We start from the raw sequence: 22,873 nt of genomic DNA on the forward strand, positions 1-22,873 counted from the left end.
TTTACGAATACTCACAAAGTATTTGAATACAAATTCAAGCATTTATAATGCTTATACATGTTTATACATTTATAATGTATATGTATATTGTACATCAGTATAGGTACCTATTATGTTACTATTTTCCATGAATCTTAACAATTATTATAACATGTCTGACTATTTAGAGATAAATATATTTGCATAATTTTTTTTTTTATTGTTAAATATAGCAGAGTGCAAAATAAATTCGTTTCTCGGTGCCATGATATCAGATCTAAAATTAAAAAGTAATATATTGCATATATATTTTGCATGTTTGACAGATTTTGCAGGAGAGTGCATATTTTAAAATTGTTAAGCTTATTTTGCATACTTTGACAAATTTTTAAAATTTTAAATTAAAAACTATAGATACTTATTTCAACCGATCGAAAAAAAAATATATTAACAGGACTTAATACTTCTATATACTATCTGCAAACTACCTCTCGTATCTCGTTATAATTTTTGTTTAATATAAATAATACTATAACCCCGTATCGACCGTATAACCCGCTGGATATCAATTGGATGTCGATAAAGATAATAGTAGATATAGAATAATAGATAATTTGTTTAGTGTTCAGTTCAGTCGATTATTATCCGTCGTTTTTTTGCGTCTCGCAACCACACAACGTTGATTCATACGTAAAACGTCGTACGCGTATATTTTGTAATATTGTGTAATGCCGAAAGTACAACAGTTTACGAGTAGCCAAATAAACGAATAGGTCAATAATAAATAAAAAATTAGTTACTTACATATACTTAATTTACTTTATAAAATGTGTTAATAAAACTATATACACTAAAAGTTTGTTTAAATATATTTTGAATTTATTAAGCATGTCCTTAGGCCTCTCCCTCCTTCAATGTTTAACATCTCGGAAACGGGTTAAGCACAAACGATGAGAATAAAAGCACAAATAAGAACAAACGAAATACAAACGACTGTAAAAATTTAAACTCGAAAGTCCGAGGAAGTGGGGGGGGCTGGGGACATGCAGCTTATTTCATGTCAGATTGACTACAATATAATATGTACATATATATGTATATTTATTTATTTAATTAAATATACAGTCGTAAGATATTTTACAAAAATATAAATTGATGGTAAACCATGATATACGAATATATAAATGTATAGTTTATATTACTGGAGTAATATCGGTTTATAATCGGTTTCCATAGCCCTGATGAAAATAAAAAATAAAAATAAACACGTAATAACCATACGTTAATATTTAACAAAACAATTGTGTTCTAAATCATGATGAGAATAAGCCAATACACAGTGTATAAAAAATGAATCAATACAATACATTTTATTAGATTCTTAGTCAATTGTTTTAATCATTTATTATAATCAAATATATTCACTACAAAAAGATTATTGTAGAGAATATATTGTATAGAAATTACATGAATTCCTAGCCACACGGATATCAATGGAAACTAAAGAGCTGACAAACTCATAAAAATATCCATAAATTTAATGAGTGTGATCCAATGTAAAGTATACTCTATTTCTAATATCAAATTGATAATTGATAAAAAAAAAAAAAATACTTAAAATATGATTAAATAATAAATGGAAAATGTCCAACACTAAATCAAAAGAAATTAAAAGCTACATCTTTCCCTGGCCCATCAATTTACTTACTAGATAATAAGAAGTGGTCATAAACCGTCTCAGAATATAACTTACCAGATTAACCCACGACTACCCGATAAAGAAAGAAGATTCTCCAAGATGCTTGACTTGGAATGATCCCCTTACGGTTAAGCACATTTTAACCAAATGCCTAAAGTATGAACTACAACAACAGAGGTATAATCTATCTCATTATTAATCAGAAAACTTAAACTCCCTCACCCATAATACACTTAAATTCATAAAAGACTTCCAATTACATACAAAGATTTAGTACACTACTTAAATATTTATATGTTGTAATTTTGTTATTTTTTCTAGCATGAATTTTTATTTGTTTTATTTTATTATTATTTTTTTGTTTCTTTATTTTTAATAAACAATATTGTAAAATAAATATAAAAATGAAAACTCTTGTTAGTCCTAGTTGCCGGGACCATTATTATCAATAAAAAATAAATAAATTTTATTCGATCCTAATTGAATTACTTTAATTATATAAATGTAAATTACACCTAGATATAGTTAAGATGAATAAAAATCGTGTTGATGCGATGTTTTTGTAACCATAAGATCTCTAATGTATTTATTAGGAAATCCGATTTATTAATTATTTTTTAGTCGATCGGTTATCATAAAATCATTTGTTTCCGATGACTAGGTGTGAAAAACAATAATCATTTGGTATTTAATAAACTGTACATAGGTACGTAATACCATCAATGTTTCGTTGTCTATGAATAAGTGTAATCAACGGTCATGTTTAAATTAAACGGTTAAGTTAAAAGTATGTACTCATACAACACACTTTTAATATTACTCAAACCATTTATATATTAATTTTATAATTTCCAATTTTAATACCTTTTATATATGTGCATAACAAATATTACATTTTTAATTTTAAATTCTAAACTCATTAAAATGAGTACAATGATTAAACATGTATACACGCTTTACATAAAAATATACAAAAAAGTACGATAAAATAATGTTGAAATATTACTTAGCATGAAAAACATAGAAATAACTAAAAAAAAACATTTATAACAGATTATGGAAAGGTAAATTACTATTTAACATGATTACTGACGTAATAAATAGTACTAAGTAATAATCAAATTAAATGTCAGCTGAATACATAAAATGGAAATGTTTATCAAGAAATTCTAAAATGTGTAATAAATAGAAAGATAATTAATTTTATGTATAGTTTTTTACCTACGTAATAATTCTTATAAATTATTAGTTACTTAGATCACAAAACTAATAAATATAACGTAAATACCCACATTTCACTTTTTATGACTGCGTATTTACTATACATAAATGAAAATTAAATACCATAAAATATTTTAAACAATTATATAAAATTGCAGTGTATCAAAAATAAATATTAAACAACTTTATAGGGTCTTTAAATGAAAGTTAACTGTCTCTTATAAGTAATATCGCACTTTTTACACAATTTTTAAAAGTTTATATAAATCTTAAGTACGGTCATTGCAGTTAATTTTTTTATTGCATTTTCATTTATCATCATAACTACGTTATGGCATTTTATAGTTTTCATTATAATATCCATCGGAGTTTACCAAAATAGTCATCGATGCATTTTTTGGGATGGTTTATTCATGCAATTGATTAATTTTCAGTAGTATATTTAATTATCATTTAAAACTTAATAATGAATTCAGTTTAAATTTAATTATTCATAAAGGCATACCGTCCTAGAAAACAAATGAATGGTTTGTTCATTATTTAATCAGTAAAGTTATTCATGTAGAAATGTGAATCATAAATTTCTTATGCATGTAACTAATTTAAATGAGTAAATAAAATAACGATTAAAGCATTTAGTCCTTAAACAAATATACACAAAATCAAGTGGTACTAAAAAGGACGACTTTTTCGAAGAATGTTTTTTATTCAACTTTTATTGTTTGGAATTATTAAATTATATTATTATAAGTTAAATTATTTATTTTTAAACCGTAAGAAAAAATATTAGATTTGTTGATAATATTAAAACCATTTAAGTGTAAAATCATACGCATTTATACAATGTATTAAAAATAAGTTTGAGTATAAATATAAAATATAATGGTTTATTATTGATAAAAATTGAAAATAACTTTCACCATTTATAATTGAAATAAATCCTTTAAAATAATAAATGATTAAGTATATAAAAATATTGTGTTATAAACATTTAATTTATAAAAACAAAAGGATTTATTTGGTGTACAATAACAGTATAAAATAAAAACAGGATTGTTGGGATGGAGAGGAATGGATTCAATAAGACTAGGATTGATATATCTTTAAGTATTATTATAACGTCACACTAGAGTCTTAAATTATATTAATATAAACAAGAAGAGATTGTATGTTCGATACAATCTGGTGGAATAGGGGGGGGTTTAAGGAGTGGTTAAAAAAAGTCGTAGCAGCTGGTGCAGAAAAGTTCAATTTTGTTATAAAGGCAATGGGAAAGAAGATTATATTCTGATCAAAATGTAATATTTTACTAACCTTTTGTTTTAACTTAGTAATGGTTCTATGAATTTTCATTATTACTATTAACAACAAAATAATTAACGATTTTATCGACATTTATTTTTGTGATTTGTCTAATTTTAACACCGATAGCGAATTGCAGAAGAGTAAATAGAAAACGCCATTCGACAAAAGAACTTATATGATAACATTAATAGAAGAATCAAAAAACACAAAGTGGTCGATTTAATTTTCATCATCCGTTCTAAAACAATCATTGGCCAAGTGAAATAAAATAGTACGTGTACCTACATATCAGTGATGGGAATCATTGGAGTATTCGATGCTACAATATAATACGTAATAAATATTATTCGTTTAAGTTTTCGCGCAACACAAAACGTTTAATAATAATATTATATGGCTTATGGTGCATAAAGGTTTGCGAGAGTGGATTCGAAGCTAGCGATATTTACTACTTGACATGGCAATTACGAGTAAAATACAAATATAAAAATTGTGCAAAATACTCGAATATCATAATTAAATTATTATTAATACAGTATAAACTATAAATCACTATAGCGAGCATCGCTTAGAACAATATACTGCTAACAACAAGCAAAACGTTAGGTCCCGGCACGGTACATATCGCACACCTATATCAAAACAGTAACAACTCAAAAAACGCTTTTTTCTGGAATGTCGGTTTTGTTGGTGGTACCTTGGTATATCATTCATTCAATAAAATGTACTTACATTGCCATCTGACGGGGAATATTAAAGATAAAGATAAACCTGTTTTGTTGATTTATGTAATTTCGTTTGTAGAATCCGAATATACGTTTAACTAAAAAAACTAACTTTTTGAGTTTTTACTGTTTTAATATGGATGTGCGATATGATTGTATATTAAAATATACGTCTACGACGAGTATAGTTATTACGAGTTATCGGCTATAACGAGTAAAATAAAGCTAACTACGAATAGGTACCTGCAAGATAAAAACTATTTTCGTATTTAGGTCAAATAATTGACAATCAATGTAAAATAATGTATGTCAATCAACAAATTGACATACATTATTACATTACCTTTAGTTGTGTAGATATGGATTACTTATTAATAATAAATAGTATAAAAAGCTTGTCATGGAAAAACGGATAAAACAAATAAGGTATTGTAGCATCGAATATTAATATTCGAATAAACATATACTCTACTACATATAGTTGCACGTGGTATAAGAAGAGAATAGATAATGATTATTTTTTTTATTTTATGAAGAGAAAAGAGAAATTTTATAGAAATATGCACTTAACAATTAAAAAAAATTAAAAAAATAACGTGAAGTATATAGTTAATGACCAAATTAAAAAAAAAAATTAAAAAGAATACGCTAAGAATACCTATGCCTCCATCACTCTAGGTCTTATTCTAATGGACAGTGCAACCCAAATTGGGTAGTAGGAAAAATCAAAAGGGTAGTGGATATTATAAATATGGGTACCTAACAAAAATATAATTTTCCTTATAGAATGATTGAATTTCTACTGAGTATTTGAAATTTGTGTAATTAATAAACCCAACCTATTACCTAATAAGTAATAATTGTATAAGTTTACAATCTTTGCTACTTCGATAATTGATTAAACTATGTAATTTAAATTTAAATAATGGCATACGTATATCGGAAAAGATATGTATTTTTTTAATATTTTACCACGCAATGGCCAAAATTCTAAAGTATCCATATATAATTTATTTGGGGAAGGGGTAAGTGTTATAACCCAATTAAATTTCATAAAACAAACTTTTCAGTGTGTTTGGACATTAGGTAAAAATCCTTAGAATATGCCTTGCATTACTCAACTAAAGTAAAATCAAAATGGCTAATAATCATTGTTTATAAATAATAATAAACAATCTTAGACAATTTTTAATAATATAATTTTAAATTTCATCTATGTGATCGCATATATAGTATGATGATGAATCATTTTTAAATGTTGTGTTAGCAGTAATCTTAACGTTAAATACGTTTAAACATTCATGACAAAAAACATTTAAAAACTTTAAGTCAAACTGTTTTCATTGGCTTTGTGAGATGGGTATTTTTTATTTGTTCCATCAATACTTCTCCAAACGTTTATATAACACTAAGAATTTAAACAATATTCCACGAAAAAAAAATATATAGTATAAACTTACTGTGGAATGTTTTTCTAAGTCAAATTTTTATAAAGAAGTTAAATCCTAAGCTCATCACGGTTTACTCCGAAAGGCAGTCATTAATGCTGTTAAACATGAATTTTACGAAACTGAGGTTATAAGTTATTTTATCATATGTAACTGTATATTTTGAGATATGTTCAAGAACTTGGTATGAAAAAAAAGATACACTATGTACAACCGAAGTTTTCTTTAGAAATTTGAAAGCATCGATTTTTAACCAAATAACACCGTAAAACAAGATATTGGAGTCTATATATATATATATATATATATAAACCAATGCAAATCATTAAACGGCACTAAATATTGCTGCCGACAATTAAGGTCTTAAATTGTTGTACCTTAAACACACTCAGATAAGGTAACAAAAATTTTCATTTAGTTCTCAGAATGGTTGATCTTGAGTAAATTATAATCTACTGAATTCGAATTACTCTTCTGACAATAAATGTTGGAGTATAAGTTTTATTTCAATTGTAATAGTGCACATGTATAAATTTGAAAAAAAACATCGATGCACAATAGAGTATTGAGATCGTGCTAGAAAATTGAAAAAACAAATAAATCGACAGGGGTTTCAAATTAACCTGGATTTTAACCTGTATTTTTTTTTTACAACTTCAATAATTTTATTGATTTGCTGCAGATTTCCATGAGTATTTACCATTATATAATTTCTTTAGATCCATATACCTATTGTGTCCCATGTCTATCTAAATTTATCTTATGTACTCCGTCCTTGGTCTTTCCAATATGACCTTCAACATCGTTTTACGATAGACTATTGTGTCGCAGCAAATGCCTTACCATTTGGTCCCTCGTAATTTTTATAGTTTACCAGAATATTCTATTTTTATATATTCCATATATAAATGCTTCATTCGTTATTCTGTCTATCTAATAATAAAAATAGAAAATATTTATATATTTAAATATTTTTTAAACAGCTGATATTCATTTGAAAAAAAACAATTTTTATCATCTCTCGTTTATATGACTATAGTGTTTTTATGTTATACTACGGTATATGTTTATTGTTTGATATGATTTTGTAAGTGAATAATGAAATATATCGACCTATTAAATTACAAACAAAATGATTTCGATTTTTTTTTTTTTTACAATCTATAAAACAATTCAGATCAATTTCTATAATTCCTTATTGATGCATAATCAAGTATTACAATAATAGTTTTTAAACATACGATTTTACATAGAAGCCAAATATTTTAACAACTCAATTTGATCATCACAACAATAGTCGTTTGATAGTTTATGAGATTTTTTTAAACTACAGAAAAATATATTTTCCAAACGTAGAATTTTGAATATACAATGCAATATTAATCTTAGCATAAGTAATAAATAAAGAACGTCTTGGTGTTCACAAAAAAAAAAAAAAAATGTTTCATGAACTTTTATAAATAAACGAGTACCACTCTAATACAAAATGCTTGAGTAAGTGAAAGGCCAATTATGGAAATCAGATGAAACATAAACATATAACGATTACCTGGTATTGCGTTCGAAATTTGTTGCAATTCCTCAAAGTTCGGCGATATGAAGGATAATCCTTTCCACATATCCGTGCGAAACGGTTTTGCGGCCACGGAAATGTCGGTGGTCTCGAAGTACACTGTGTAAGAGATCACAAATCACTAGAGAAGCTATAAAACTACCTCGAAGCAGATACTTTACTTGGCTCAGGAAACGGCCTTACCTGGTATGTTCTCCTCGTTACAAAATCCAATCACAAACTTCATTGTTTCCGCGCAAACGTTTCCATCGATAACTACCAGCGGGCTTCGGTACAACGCATCGATATTTATTTTTATCTTTCGTACGGGAACGGCCACATCACCATTGTACACGACCGACGACGATACATTTCGTGAAATCGATCAAAACAAAATATACGATAAATTATTGTTATTAATTTGTAAACGTATTAACCGACCGAGTACTGCAATGTCGACAGTGAATTGACCGTGAACGAACACGTCTGAAACCATAACTATAAAATCACTACTATATATTAACGTAAATCGATTACTAGAGGTTCGCGCTGAAAACTGCGACGTCGGCTTTAGAACAAAATATATTCACGCACATAATTCAACTGTAATTTAAATGATCCGTACCTGGAATAGTGGTTAGGTTATAATTGAATAATTGAAAAACGAAGGATTAGCGCTTTTACTCGGCTGTTGTAAAACGTAGGTCGCGTTGGACGTGCACTATTTTCGAAAACGGAACCATAATTAATAATATTTCGTATATTATCAAACATTTAGCAAAAAAAAAAAAAAAATTGTAAGTAATTAATTCGAAAACAAAACGCGATAAATTAAAATCGTCTGACACGCTAATACTATTACCCCGCCGTGGTAGAAGAGGTATCCTACATTATTTTACGGTAGTCGTCGTGGAGCAGTTGCGGTGTTGGTGACTATTAGTAATGACTAATAGCAGTTGCGTACACGAGGGGAGTAATAGCAGTGGAACGATGGTGCAGTTGTAGATTTGTAGTAGTAGCGCAGATGAAACGGAATTATTTTTGGCGAAAACAACGAGAGAAATTTTTGCTACATGACCAATACTGCAGTTTGACGAGAAAATCGAAAATTAAAAATTAATAAATAAATAAAAACAAAAAAAAAAAAAAAATTGAAATATGTAATACAACTATTATTTTTTGGTTCGATCTCTGGACTCTTAAATTTACACGATACACTATATTACCAAACTTAACTCCAGGAAGAGTCGTATTTCTCGCGGTGCGCTTGCTGCAAGATTACTACGTATTATTATTGTTTAGTAGTAATAATATTTCGCTCTCGTTCCAAGTTCATAATAATATTATACACTTGTATTATTATTGTTATAAATGATTTTCTTACTTTTTTATAGTAAAGTTTTTAAATTAATAGTCCACTAAAGTGGTCGTTTAAAGTAAACACAATTTAAGCAATAATAAATAAAAACTTTTATTTTTATCAAATCGCACTGAACAGTATACGTTATTTAGATTTATTTGAACGTGGTGTTCTGTTGTTTTATTGTTTTATTTATTTTTTACTTTTAAAGCTACCTATGAACACTTTTCGCACCCGTAGCCATTTTATAGTATAATATAATAAGCGTTTATAATAATTTATTAGCATAGATGATTTGAATCAACACACGTATTTTATTCGATAATATTCCTACTAAACATTTGTCGATTTTTTATTTCACTTAATTGATTATTAATTATATGATATCAAGACCGATAATATATTATAGTTGATGTTTGCGTTTTGCATTCGAATCCGTTGACGGATCATTTTTTATCTTTATGTAATTAATCAAACGTTTAAAAATGCGAGTGAGTAATTGCGCGCGCGGCCATAGCCGTTGAACATTGAATATGATAATACCATGAACGAGTAAAGTCTTAAAAGCAAACTAATGGATATTAATTCAACGGTTGATTTTATCAGCACACAATTACACACAATGCAGTCACACACAATAAACTATACCCGCGGAGCACGCGAATAATTATATTCGAGTAGTATTGTCGGTGAAACCTATTCCATTGTTTCTTAAACCGTATTCCATGGAACTTCTGAGTTTAGCAAAACTTAAATATTTTTTCTTCAAAAATTGTCAAGAAAATGACTTTCAAAATATAACTTAAGATTTGTAACGTGTAGTGGATTAAAAAATGTTTGTATACTAAATAATAATGTATATGATATAATCAATACTTCTACGATGTATTTTATGATGCTTATACACTGTACAGTAATAATATTTTAACATTAATTGGTTATGAATGCCCACGATTGTCATAAAAGGTCGTGTTTGCATTTTTACTACTTGCAACCATTAATATGTGTGAAAGGGTATTCTCCGCCTATGTGTCAACAAAAATAAAATACCCCAATGGACTTTATGCCGAACCTATTATGATGATTAAACGTTCATCAATAAAGCCAAATATAAAGAATTTGCAATAATAAAAAGTAATTTCGCTCATATCTTTAAAATAAAAAATTTAGAAATCTTGTTTGTGTATTATTTAAAATATTTTTTTTTAATTAAATATAGTATACTCATTATTATTATAATTTTATTGCAAACAATCTTTAGATACGAAAAATTATGTATTATAACTATTGAAACAAAGTAAGTAAGTTTTTATCGTCGAACTGTAATAAGTAATAGCTAAATAAAAAAAACTAAAAAGCCAAAAAAAAAAAATCACGAGATTCCATGCAGTGGCGTATTTGGGGGGGGGGGGGGGTGATAGGGGCAATCGCCCCCCCCCAGAATTTTTAGACTAAGATAATTTTTATATAAGTAATGGGTATTTTAATAAGAAACAAAAATTATGTTTTATTTTATAGTATTACTACATTTGAAAACGTTTAAAATTTTACACTAATTTAAATAACACAAAACGCTAAATTTTTCATAACGTTTTAATTTTCAATAACGGTAAACGGAAAATTTTTTAAACGTTTAAATTTGTAAAACGTTTAAACGCTTCAATTTATATAAAGTTTAAATGCTTAAATTGAATAACGTTTAAATTATTTATAGCGTTAAACGCTCAATTGCTTATAACTAGGACCCGGATTTTTAGGCAAATGCATATTCTTCTACAATTGACTTATAAAAATTCTGATTAAATATACTAACGTTTCGTAACACGTAGATTCTGCTATCAATATTTATTTTTGCATATTTTTGCATATTTGAATGAAAATGCATATTAATTACATATTTCTATATAAATGCATAGAAGTTGCATTTTTTATTAATAGTCCATGATTTTTTTTATTTTTTGCAAAGCAAGGCGAGTTTGATGTCGACATAAAAGTTATTTTAAGTAATTGGGAAATTTCTGTCGCCGATTTTTATCGACAGTCCGCGTGTTCGTGTATTTATCTCAGGTAACTTATTTGCATCTATTAGGTATACGCACACGCGAAATGCACGGCTTATGTATTTCAATTAGTTAGTGACGGTAATTTGTTGGTGTAACTACAGAGTTTTTGTGTTCGTATAAAATAATATTTTTATTTTTTTGCAAAATGCCAAAAGTAAAGAAAGTTGATTGTTACATGAGAGATTACCCAGGTGTCTTTCGTACAGATGGAGCTATATTATTTTGTACATTTTGTGAAACCAACGTATCGTGTGATAGAAAATCACAGATTACTCAACATTTAGGAACATCAAAACACATTGAGAACATTAATTTGAAATCAAACAAAGACCAGGTTAGTCAACAGTTTATAAAAAATTCACTTGATCAGACTAGAACAAATAATCAAAATCTGAATGAGTTCAGTAAAGATATTTGTACCTTAATGGTGGCAAATGATATTCCACTTTGGAAACTACAAAACCCAGAATTTAAATGTTTTTTCGAAAAATATATTAAATTAAAATTACCTGATGAATCGACACTATGAAAAAACTATGCTCCGTTATGTTATGAAGACGTATTACGTAAAATCCGAAAAGAAATAGGGGATAGTTTCATCTGGGTATCAATTGACGAAACCACCGATGTCGAAGGACGTTACATCGAATGTGTAATTATTGGCTCCCTATCGTCAGAAAGTTCTACAAAACCAATAGTTTTAACAATTGAAAACTTAGAAAAGGCTAACTTTCAAACGATTTCAAAATTGTTCAATGACTCTATGAGTATACTGTGGCTTGAAAAAGTATTACATAATAAAGTATTACTTTATGTCACAGACGCTGCACCATACATGATAAAATCTGGAAAAACGTTAAAAGTGTTTTATCCTAAACTAACTCACATTACATGTATGGCCCATGGCCTTCATAGGGTATCGGAAGCTATTAGAGATAAGTTCCCAAAAGTTGACGTGTTAATTTCTAACACAAAAAAAATATTTTTAAAAGCCTCTGCTCGGGTAAATACTTTTAAAGAAATGTGCCCAAATTTAAGTTTACCACCACAGCCCGTTATTACACGTTGGGGTACGTGGCTTAATGCAGCTTTTTACTATGGTAAGAACTTTGATAAGATAAAAGAAGTTATCAATACATTTAATGAAAACGATGCAATGTCTATTCAAAAAGTTCATGATGTATTTAAAGACAATTCAATAAAAAATGAACTTGCAGTTATATTAGCCAATTTTCAATGCATCACAGAAACTATCTTACAAATAGAAAAATCGGGCGCTAACCTACGAGAAACTATCTTATTGGTTAAAAATGTTGAAATTAGGTTAAGTGAAGGAGGAATAGGCATAGAATTTGCTAAACTTAAACTAATGCAAGTATTATTGAAGAATCCAGGGTATTCTCAAATTATAAAAATTTTGTGGAATATTAAGCGGAGAAATAAGCAATGACAATGAAGGCATTGAAGAGTTGACACCTGAAGACATTTCTTGTTTTAAGTATGCACCTATCGTGTCTTGCGACATAGAAAGAAGTTTTTCAAAATACAAATCTGTGTTACGTGACAATCGTAGAAATTTCGAATTTGAAAATATAAAAAGTTATTTCGTAACCTCCTGTTGGTACTCGTTCCAAAATTAATATTACATTTTTTGTTATTATTTTATTAATTTTGCATTTATCTAATTTATTTAATCTATTTTTTTCACATAATATATTTTTTAATTGTTTCAAGATGTTCATTTTTTTTTAACGCACAATAAAGAATTTTTTTTTGCATATTTTTTGCATATTTTTGAATTTTTGAGTGCATAAATATGTGCTTATTTAACAATAATTTTTGGATACTAATTTACGGGCCCTACTTATAACGTTTATATGTCCAATAACGATAAATAATATATATTATTTTGATTTAAGACCCAGTCCATAATTAGTGAAAAATTAGATCAAACACAAGCGAAACTTTCAAAACACAGATATGTGTTAAAAAAGAACTACACAAAAGACCATTCTAAGTGAATCCGGCATTTGATTAAAAAAAAAAAAACACAAATATAAAGGATTCATCTGATATAAATATTACCAAAAATTTTACTTGTAAATTTTGAGCCTGAATTAAAGAAAAAATTTGAGTCGCCCCCCCCCCCTCTAGAAGTAAGTCTAAATACGCTCCTGATTCCATGATAAAAGCGGACGTAAAAAAGGGGACCGCGGATAAAAAGTTTAAGAAACGCTGACCTACACAATACACTGTTACTCGTGCTATCGCGTCGCACGTGCTTCTGATTCGAATCGCACTTTTGCCCGACCGGAAACGAATTATAGCGGCGGAACCCGTCCGAAACGCGCATCCTGAACAGGATCACAAGGGATCAACCCGCCTGAAACGGAATATCAATGTTCACGATCAAGTCCTGCGTCAAGCCATTCGGTCGCCAACCGTGGTTTCCACCGAAACGATCCGTCTCGGGGCCCGCAATGAATTACCATGTCGACGGATATCTGCTCGTGGCATCCCATATCCCCGATGCACGCCATACAGTCACCCGTTCGGTTTTGAAGCACCACGCACCAGGACGTTGGCTGCAAGTGGTCGTCGATCACCACGACGTTTTCCGTGCTCTGCGGAATTATGAATAATAATTACTACAGCGTTATGTCTTCGGGTAGATGTCACTGCAACAAAAATGCCGTGCGTCGTTCCTAACTATGTGGTTAAGAGATTTAAGTATCAGTTCGCCGTTAGAGTCTCCGCCGACAGCTGACAAGAAATAGACATCGTGTCCGAAACGGCCCAAAGCGTCAGCTATGTTCCTGCCCACTCCGCCGCTAACTTGTTTCATCTGTCCTGCCAACATTCGACCATCCAGCTGTGGAAAACAGAATACTATTATTACGCACTATTTCATCGTCGTTGTGACGTCATGCCGCGTTTGTATAATAATATTGTAATATTTTTTTTAATAACGCGAATCCCGACAGTGGTCATTTTACTATTGTTATTAACCACCCGCCCCTTCCCACTCGTACACAAGATTATGACTTTTTGCAAAGTCATAAATTTGACTAAGTTTGATCGTTTGTAATTTAAACTTTCCCTATGCTGAGAAATAACGTAGTAAAACAGTTACATGGTTCATTCTCTTGTTTTCTGTGATATATTAACATAATTGTAACAAATGTGTGTATATATATATATATATATATACAATATATTTAAAAACATTAGATATGAAAAATTTGGTAATAAAAAAACAATTTTCATTTAAAAAAAATAATAATAATAATAACAAACTTAACATAACATTTGAATGTAATCGCATGCATATTTAAATTTCCAGATGTCTTCACGTTTCATTTATTCATTTAAATATTAAAATTAGTATTATACACATTTATCACCTATGATTTCATGCACTTGCCGCGGTAATTATACTAGTGGATCGCATCGAACTTAAAAAACTATCAACATTTTGAAAAAAATTAAACATAACATAAAATACCATACGAATTGGCGTTAGACAAAAGGAAAAAAAACATTTGTTATAATATTTCAAAAAGGGAAAATAATAAGAAGATCAAAGCCTGGCAGAAATTAAACTTTCTATATAATAATAATAATAAAAAATATAATATGTACTTGTAATACCACATAAAACAAATGTAATAAAACTCTTACTATTGAATACTATACGAAAACAAAAGTGAAAATTTTTTTATTTTTTTTTAATTTCATAAATCAGTAACAAATTTAATTATAAAAACAATTTTTTACACATTTTCCCTTTATATTGGTCAGTTTCGGAATGCATATTGCGAAAAACCTACTGCTGATTTCCGACGAGCGTACGAACAGTGATATACAAACTATCGTACCGGAAACGTGTTTGCACACAACATCCAGTTCGTATTTTGTACTCAACGTGTGACATTAGAATGTTACATACTCGTATTTTATACGTTCACGTATCGATCAATCAGTCGTCCACTTGCGTTGATCCATTTGATCGCGTTGATCGGTTCAGTTCGCATAACCTTTGCAAAACGCTGTCCAGACGAAGTTTGTGATGTAGATTTATAAGACGTGCACCCCAGATTAACACCGCGGAACGTGTCTGAGTGCGGACGACAAAAATTCAAGTGGTCGGAACAATTATTAGCTCGGACATGTAAACAACCTGTAGCAGGTGCAGATTTGTAGCTTGTTTAATGGTCGGGAAAGAGGGGGCGAATAAAAATATTATCACTACGTATTATATTATATTGTATATTATACTATTATTTACTATCAAGAAACATGCTACCCACACAAAAAAATATGAACATAGTATTTAATAGTGAATATATAAAAATATTTACTATATATATCGATTCTACGACTGTATATATTTATCAAAAATATTAAATAAATCTATAATGAAATAAAAGCCTGAGGGGAGGAGGCGATTGTGATATCACCTCTGTTCCTTCAAAAAACTCGCTGGCATACAGTGAACCATTGCATATCGCGTACCAATTACGTTAGCGTCCTTATTAAACGTTTGAATAAAAATCCTTTATTTGTTTGGAAGAACGTTTGTGATGTACTTGATTCGGCAAAAATGATAATATATTGTACCTACAACATGTTTTTATTTATTTAGGATAGTTGATTTGTATAATAATAACTTTGGAGTTACAGAGAATTTTTTAAAAGACGCCGGAATTATAATATAATTACTAAACTGTCCCCTTACATTCCGTAACTGTATAATATAATATCAGTATTATAATATTATAGTTTTATTTTTATTTTCCATACTTACAGAAAAATCGACCTTACGATATAAAAAAAAAAGAAAAAAGAAATTTAATAGTATTTCTATTCAAAAATATTTTTCTACGGAACGTGTGTGTGTAAAAAAAATGTTAGTCATTTCGTTCGCAATCGAAGTGAAATATTCTACGAAATTTCCTACCTAACCTCAACTACAATTATACAATATCGATATTAATGGCCAACTCTAAATACATAAATATATACTGAAGAAAACGGATATTGGTGACCGACAAAATATACACAGGAGTACAGTGGATATAATCGAGGTGATAAATCACCATTAGACGTTAAGCACTAATATGTACCGGTAAACATAATACATAATCCGTGCAGTGTATTGTATAGTACGTCCCTCTCGGTTGACAATTAATTAACTTGAAATTAATTATCTACGTTTAATGTACCGCAAGTACATCGAAATGCAAGTAAGTACAAAAATCTAGGCCAATGAAACCGGAGAAACCTACGGTCCATATGTTCATCGAACACCATAATTATCATACTTGAAAAATATTATATCGCAATGATTTGAAATACTGAAGGGAAAAAAATCGCTTAGCTCGAATGTAAATATTTCGAACGAAGTAAAAATCCCATCAAAACGTCGATTTGAATACTCGTTTTGAATACACAGATTACGGTGATAATTCAATTTAGAGGTTTGTTTGCCGAAGGAAATCTTGAAACACGAACTTGAAAACTGTTTTAAATTTAACGAAGACGGATTAGGTGCGATTTTGTCTATAGAGATTTTCCCGTCGAAATCCATAATATATTCCCATCTTTATGATGTGCACAACAGCGATAACAATCTTTGACATGGGAAAAATGCGAATTATGAATATTTTTCACATATTGAAAACATATAAGATCCTTAAAGTTTTCCAGAACATTCTGTATACATATATCAATAACCCGCGCGCGCGCGCATATTTTAGTATGTCAACATTGATTAAAAGAAATAGGAGAATTAAAATCTTCACTTGGCGTTCGGGAAAAGAGTGAGGAAGGATACGAAATACATATAGTAGTATAATAGTAGTACGTGCGGTGTCCGTTAGAGATAAGTCGCGTTTAAAATTCATGAGCTCATAAAAAATGACGTGTTTTCTTAAGTGTCGAATGAATTATCGAGGTCGGAGGCGAGTAGACAAGATAGGGGCAAAGACTTATTCGATATAAATGCGTGAGCTTTTTTTTTATGTCTTTCACTCGTCGTCGTCGTTATACGAGTATTATAGTCCTTCTACTCCTCTTTTCACTTCGTTCTTTATCTTTCCCTCTTCCACAAACTCACTTCTCTCCGTCACTCCCTATCTATTCATCTTTCTCTTTCCGTCTATTCCTTTCTTTTACGCATTAACTTTGCCGTCCATCACTTTCAAAATTAGATGTAATAATAATTGCAAGGTAAAAGTGAAAGAAGTATAAAGGGTTGTACGAGGTGGAATGCAGGGGTCAAGACACGGGACAGATTTTCTGAGGCAAAACCCAAAATGGTGGGCGGGGAGATGACGACACGCGGTCGGCGGGATAGTTCTCACGACGCCAGCGGCGTAGTGGCAAGGTGGGCTGCTGCCAGGAACATTGCCGGTGCGGGCGGCGGCAGTGGTTCAAGAGACGCGTCTGCTGGAGTGGGGAGCAAAAGAGAGTGCGCCCGGAAAAGGGGAAGAACAGGGGATACAGGACGAGAGAGAGAGAATAGAACTAAAGAGGTAGAAGCGGATGACGCAGAGGGGTCATATTAACTGGTCTCCATGGTAACCTTTTGATGCGTAGTGCAGTACCAGGATAAAACCGGGCGCGCGTCATACTCTCTCTCTTTCTCCTACACCCCCTCTACATATACTATTCTCCTGCTATACTTCCCCACTGTTCCCTCTCTCTTTATCTCTTTATCTCTCTCTCTCTTTCTCTCGCAGAGAACAGCGTGCTTCCACTTTTATCGATTCGACGACCACATAACCAACCCATTTAAATATTTTCAAGTACACGTTATTGTAATATGTTTGCGAGTGTGTGTGTGTGTGTGTGTATGTGTGTGTGTGTGTGTATGTGTGTGTGTGTGTGTGTGTGTGCGTGTGTGTGTGTGTGTGCGTGTGAGCAATTTCATATAAAAGTGAGCTATTGTGCAAGTATGTAAGAGTGTTTGTGTATCAGTGTGATTGGGCACAAGTGTACGAGTGTTTGCTTGCACATGTATGTGTGTACGCGTGTATTTGTTATTTTTACTTTTATGTATGTAGAATCTTGGACTTACTACTATAGGCCAAGGCGAACCTTATCGATTCGAACAAATGTATACTATAGGTTCGACTATGGCTAGCGCACGCGACCAGACACATAAACACACACACGCACGAAATATAATATTACTAAAACCGTCACTGTTAATCATGGCACCCGCCATCGCAGCAGTTAAGGTAACACGACACACACACAGCACTGGTAGTAACACAGTTGGTAGGTAGGTAATAACAACATCACACGTTGAAGTCTGAAGGACTTTTACAGAAGGTCATACATATGTTTAAATAAAAGTAAAAATAAAAAATAAACCAAATGCATCAATCAATCAATGTTCGTCATTGAATAATTAGTGCGTCGCAAACGTCACCAATCATTGTAATATATTCATTGTAATGAGAGAAGATAAAAATAGAAATCAGCACACAGTCGCAGATCGGACGAGCTGTCCCATAATGTACCTGTTGATTTTGCACCCTTAACGTCAACGTGCTACTCACTCACTCACTCTTTCTCTCTCTTTCTTTGAATATACATAGCACTTTCTGTAATCATTTCTCATTGAAACTGATCCCCTGCGATAATATTTATTTATTATTCGTCTTAATTCTGCCACAATTTGCAGTTTGACCGGTTAAATGCTTTATCATTATATATATATATATATATATATATATATATATATACTATTGCGGTACGACAGCGACCCCGACAGAAACACGAATGTTTTGGCTGTCAAACGAGTCGTATTGTTGCATAAACGATAGAATTCGGTTTTTTTCTGAAATTGAAAAAGTTCAATTTAACTGTTAAACTTGTGTTGTTTTTTTCTGCATTCTGAATAAAATTTTCTTTGCATATTGTTCTGTAACCGTATTTTTTCAGGGTTGGGTAAATTAAATTCCTATATACATTCTACTTTAGACGTTTCAACAAACAAAAAACAACCCATGCATAAAATGAACACCACCTGTTTTTTATGAAAAAATACACATACACATGCACGAATACGAATTTATATAGTTGTGTATAAAGATAGAAAAATGTATTAGAAAATATGATGTTTTTTTTTTTTTTTTTATGATAAACTTCTACGTTAGTAGGTTGACTACAACAAACAGCTTTTATTGTAACATAAACGTATCGGCAGTGAAAATTAATAATTACATACAAGTTCGTTAACAATCTAGATAATCGGGCTTTTGTTCAGCTTCAAACTTAATCAAACAAAATTAATGTGTATTTTATTATAAAATGAATAGATCAAAAATAAATATTATTTTAATAATGAATCTGCCCATTATCTGTATCTGACTAATATGGAGTCAACTTCTTTAGCTATAACCTCATCGATTTGTTCAAGTTAACAATAATATTATAAAATTGCTGTTAAATGTGAAGACTATATAAGTAGTAAATGATACATCGAGGTTTATTAGTTAAAGAAATATTTTGAAAGAAAAATTATGTTCACTGCTGTGGAAAAATCAACACATGAATAAAAGTTAAAAATTAATATATACGTTCGTAGGCATAAGAACTTTTCCAATTAGGTTTATTTTTATTCTACCAAACTATGGATTAATAACTAACTATCTTATATCTTACGAAAATCTCAGTTAAACTGTTATTGTTTCAAAACGTATTTTTGTTTTAGGTATCGAATTTAAAATCTTTTTGAGGTTTTTGTAATTTGATTTGTTTACTTTATGCTATACGATATTCTAATACGATATAGGTTTACAACAAGAACGAAATACAAAATATTATTAAATTTCGGAAATTCGATTACATTGCGGTGTACAATTTCAATTTTTCCAAAGTGAAAAATGATATAATAATAAATATTCATTCAACGCATAGATATAGTTTAGTCCGTTACTGTAGCTTATGTATGTATTATACGTTCATTCTGTAACTTAATAATCGATAACAAACAACTGATAAAGTTCGATTTGTTTCGAAAAAAAATAGCTTTCGACGATTTGGTTAAATACAAATAAATTAGGGTTACTTGCCGCTAATATAATTTGAAATATTCACGATATGTCAAATTAAATAAGTATTGGAAAATGTTAAATGTATACGATGTACACGTATACATGAAAAAAACATACATGGAAATATTTTAAATTCAGTGTACTTTTTCTTCGCGTGAAATATAATGTATTATAATTATAACCGTAAAAAAATGTAGTTGTAAATAAAAAAAATCAAATGTAATTTGCACGAAACGGAATAGAAATCATCAATGATTCACCGGATTGGAATAGTTAGTTATCCGACAGGTAAACGATCGATTAAAAAAATGTGATGTGCATTCAACAACGCTCTCGAATGGAAAAAAAAAATTAAAAGCGAAAACGTTCCGCGTCACGGGTAACAACTACCGACCAAGTGGACGACGATATTATAGGATTGGAAACATTTACATGTTACGCCGTAACATCAATCGGCCGTGTTCGGGGAGACGTTTGCTGGTAAGCAATGGGTAAAAACAACCCCCCGTTCCATGTACACGGTATAGCGAAAAATAGTGTAACACAACGATGGTAAATAAATAATAGCGGAAGACGTGAACGAAAAAATACGTGTAGTATAATTTCAGCGGCCGCGTACGCGAGTGAGCGACAGAGAGTGATATAGTTATCGGTGGTGAGAGGGGGTTGGGTTCTGGTATGGCGGTCGGTAGTGGGAGCGAGAGGGAAAAAGGAAAAGGCGTGCTACCGGGTGTCCGAATCGCCTAATGATTACAGATTTCGCCACCAGTACCGCATTGGCCGTACACGGCGTCGCGTTTCTCATTCATAGTTCGCGCCGTGACGCAGAAAGTTCCGAAAGTGCGCGCGCCGGACGAAGTGCGGCAGAGCGCAAATGTAAGGGTACCGTTTTCCGTTTCGCGCGTTCGTTCGGTTTCGCGAATTCGGTCTTCTCGCCGACCGGCAAAACAGTTCTCCCACGACGGCAACACCGGACGACGCACGTGTACGTTTACGCGCACCGAAACGATCGTTGTTATCACGATGTCGTCCACGTTATCGTCCGGCCGTCCGCGGCGTTGTGCGCGCCGTTTCCGTGACTCCATTCGCCGTTAACTCGGACGCGGTTCGCGATCGGACTGCGCGGGAATTTCTGGTCTCGAAACGATCGTAAACGAATAACCCGTCGTCACCCCGCACCGGACAACAAAGAAATATTGTTGTGACATAATCGCGAGTTGTGTTCGTAAATGCGTCGATCGGACAACATCAGCAGCAGCAGCAGCAGCAGCAGCGACGACGACGACTCGCGGAGCGCAGCAGCTACGTACGTACTGCACATCGAGACGAATGGACGCGGTCCGAACGGACTAGACGACAATATCCGAAATGTGAGTGCCCGAAATCGTCATACTTATCAATTATATTATTATTAGTATTTTTCGTGCCGTTTTATCGAATATCGTCTGGCACCACCGGTACGTCGACAGCACGACAATATGGACAAGTGCTGTACGGGATCGCGGGGTTGTACATTAATAATGAACTTAGGGTTGGTCGAATACTGCTGCTCGTACGCGCGTGTATTGGTATGCGTAGGTATTGTAATTTCCTCTGATGTTGCGGACTCTACTGAATACTCGTATTCCGAATAAATAACAATTGAATAATGGGCGGAAATCGTAACGATTCATTCGATCGTCCCGGAAATAATAATAATAAATTGTATACATATTGTTACGCGTCGTCTTCGATAATAATTATAATAGTAATAATAATAACGTTTTAATTTTTCGTACTAGGTTGGCACACTTCCCTAACTATCGGAGATCATAAATAAAAAAAATTTTAACCCGTTTTCGATTGGTTGTAATAATTGTACGTAGTACGCGCATGCGCGTACTACTGGTTAATGACGTCTGACGTTCGAAGATTTCACGTAGATGAGAAACCGCAAAAACGGTATCAGAAAACATGACAAAGTAATATAATATATTATAATATCAACAACACTGACATTGTTCCGAGATTTACCCGTGTAATAATAATTATGTTAAACATGTCTGGTCGTAATATTTATTAGCATGACATTATGAGAGAATAATTTACGCATTATATACATAGTAAAATTGAGCCTCGGAAGTTCATGCATTTGCATGTTTTTACCGAATCCACGGTAGGGTGTTGGTCTAAACGCTCGCTGGATGATGATATTCAGCTGAACATTTCAATCATCTAGTCTATACAACGAGTTACGTTATATTCCTTATTTAATTTTGTTTTTCTAACTAGCAATACCGATGTTTCGGTCTTTATTTAATTTACGATAAATAAAGTATTATCCCTCGTGTGTTTCATTTTTTTTATTCGGCTTCGGTAAGTATTAAAAAAAGTTCTTTTTGCTTTAAATTATACTTAATCGATTTAAAAATAAACGAATAAGGTTTCAAATATCTATATCTATATATCTATAT

General features: G+C 31.2%; 2 protein-coding genes across 5 annotated transcripts in view; one reads left to right on the forward strand and one right to left on the reverse strand.

The window, feature by feature from the left end:
- Window positions 1-22,873, reverse strand: part of LOC112692064 (pseudouridine-5'-phosphate glycosidase) — a 212,002-nt gene that overhangs the window by 92,016 nt on the left and 97,113 nt on the right. For all 4 annotated transcript variants that reach the window (XM_025566591.1, XM_025566594.1, XM_025566592.1 and 1 more), the window contains exons 9-12: window positions 14,063-14,224; window positions 13,842-13,976; window positions 8,134-8,248; window positions 7,927-8,049 (exon numbers count right to left, since the gene is read on the reverse strand). In XM_025566591.1, coding sequence (XP_025422376.1) covers window positions 7,927-8,049; window positions 8,134-8,248; window positions 13,842-13,976; window positions 14,063-14,224 — 535 coding nt within the window. The remainder of the gene's footprint in view (window positions 1-7,926; window positions 8,050-8,133; window positions 8,249-13,841; window positions 13,977-14,062; window positions 14,225-22,873) is intronic.
- The window catches only part of LOC112692065 (tetraspanin-17-like), an 87,086-nt gene continuing 85,411 nt past the window's right edge, over window positions 21,199-22,873 (forward strand). Inside the window, exon 1 of the mRNA XM_025566595.1 lies at window positions 21,199-21,790. The gene's annotated coding sequence lies outside the window, so the exon portion shown is untranslated. The remainder of the gene's footprint in view (window positions 21,791-22,873) is intronic.

This window comes from Sipha flava, unplaced genomic scaffold (assembly GCF_003268045.1).
Source record: "Sipha flava isolate LNK unplaced genomic scaffold, YSA_version1 69_pilon_pilon, whole genome shotgun sequence".
Classification (NCBI taxonomy): Eukaryota; Metazoa; Arthropoda; class Insecta; order Hemiptera; family Aphididae; genus Sipha; species Sipha flava.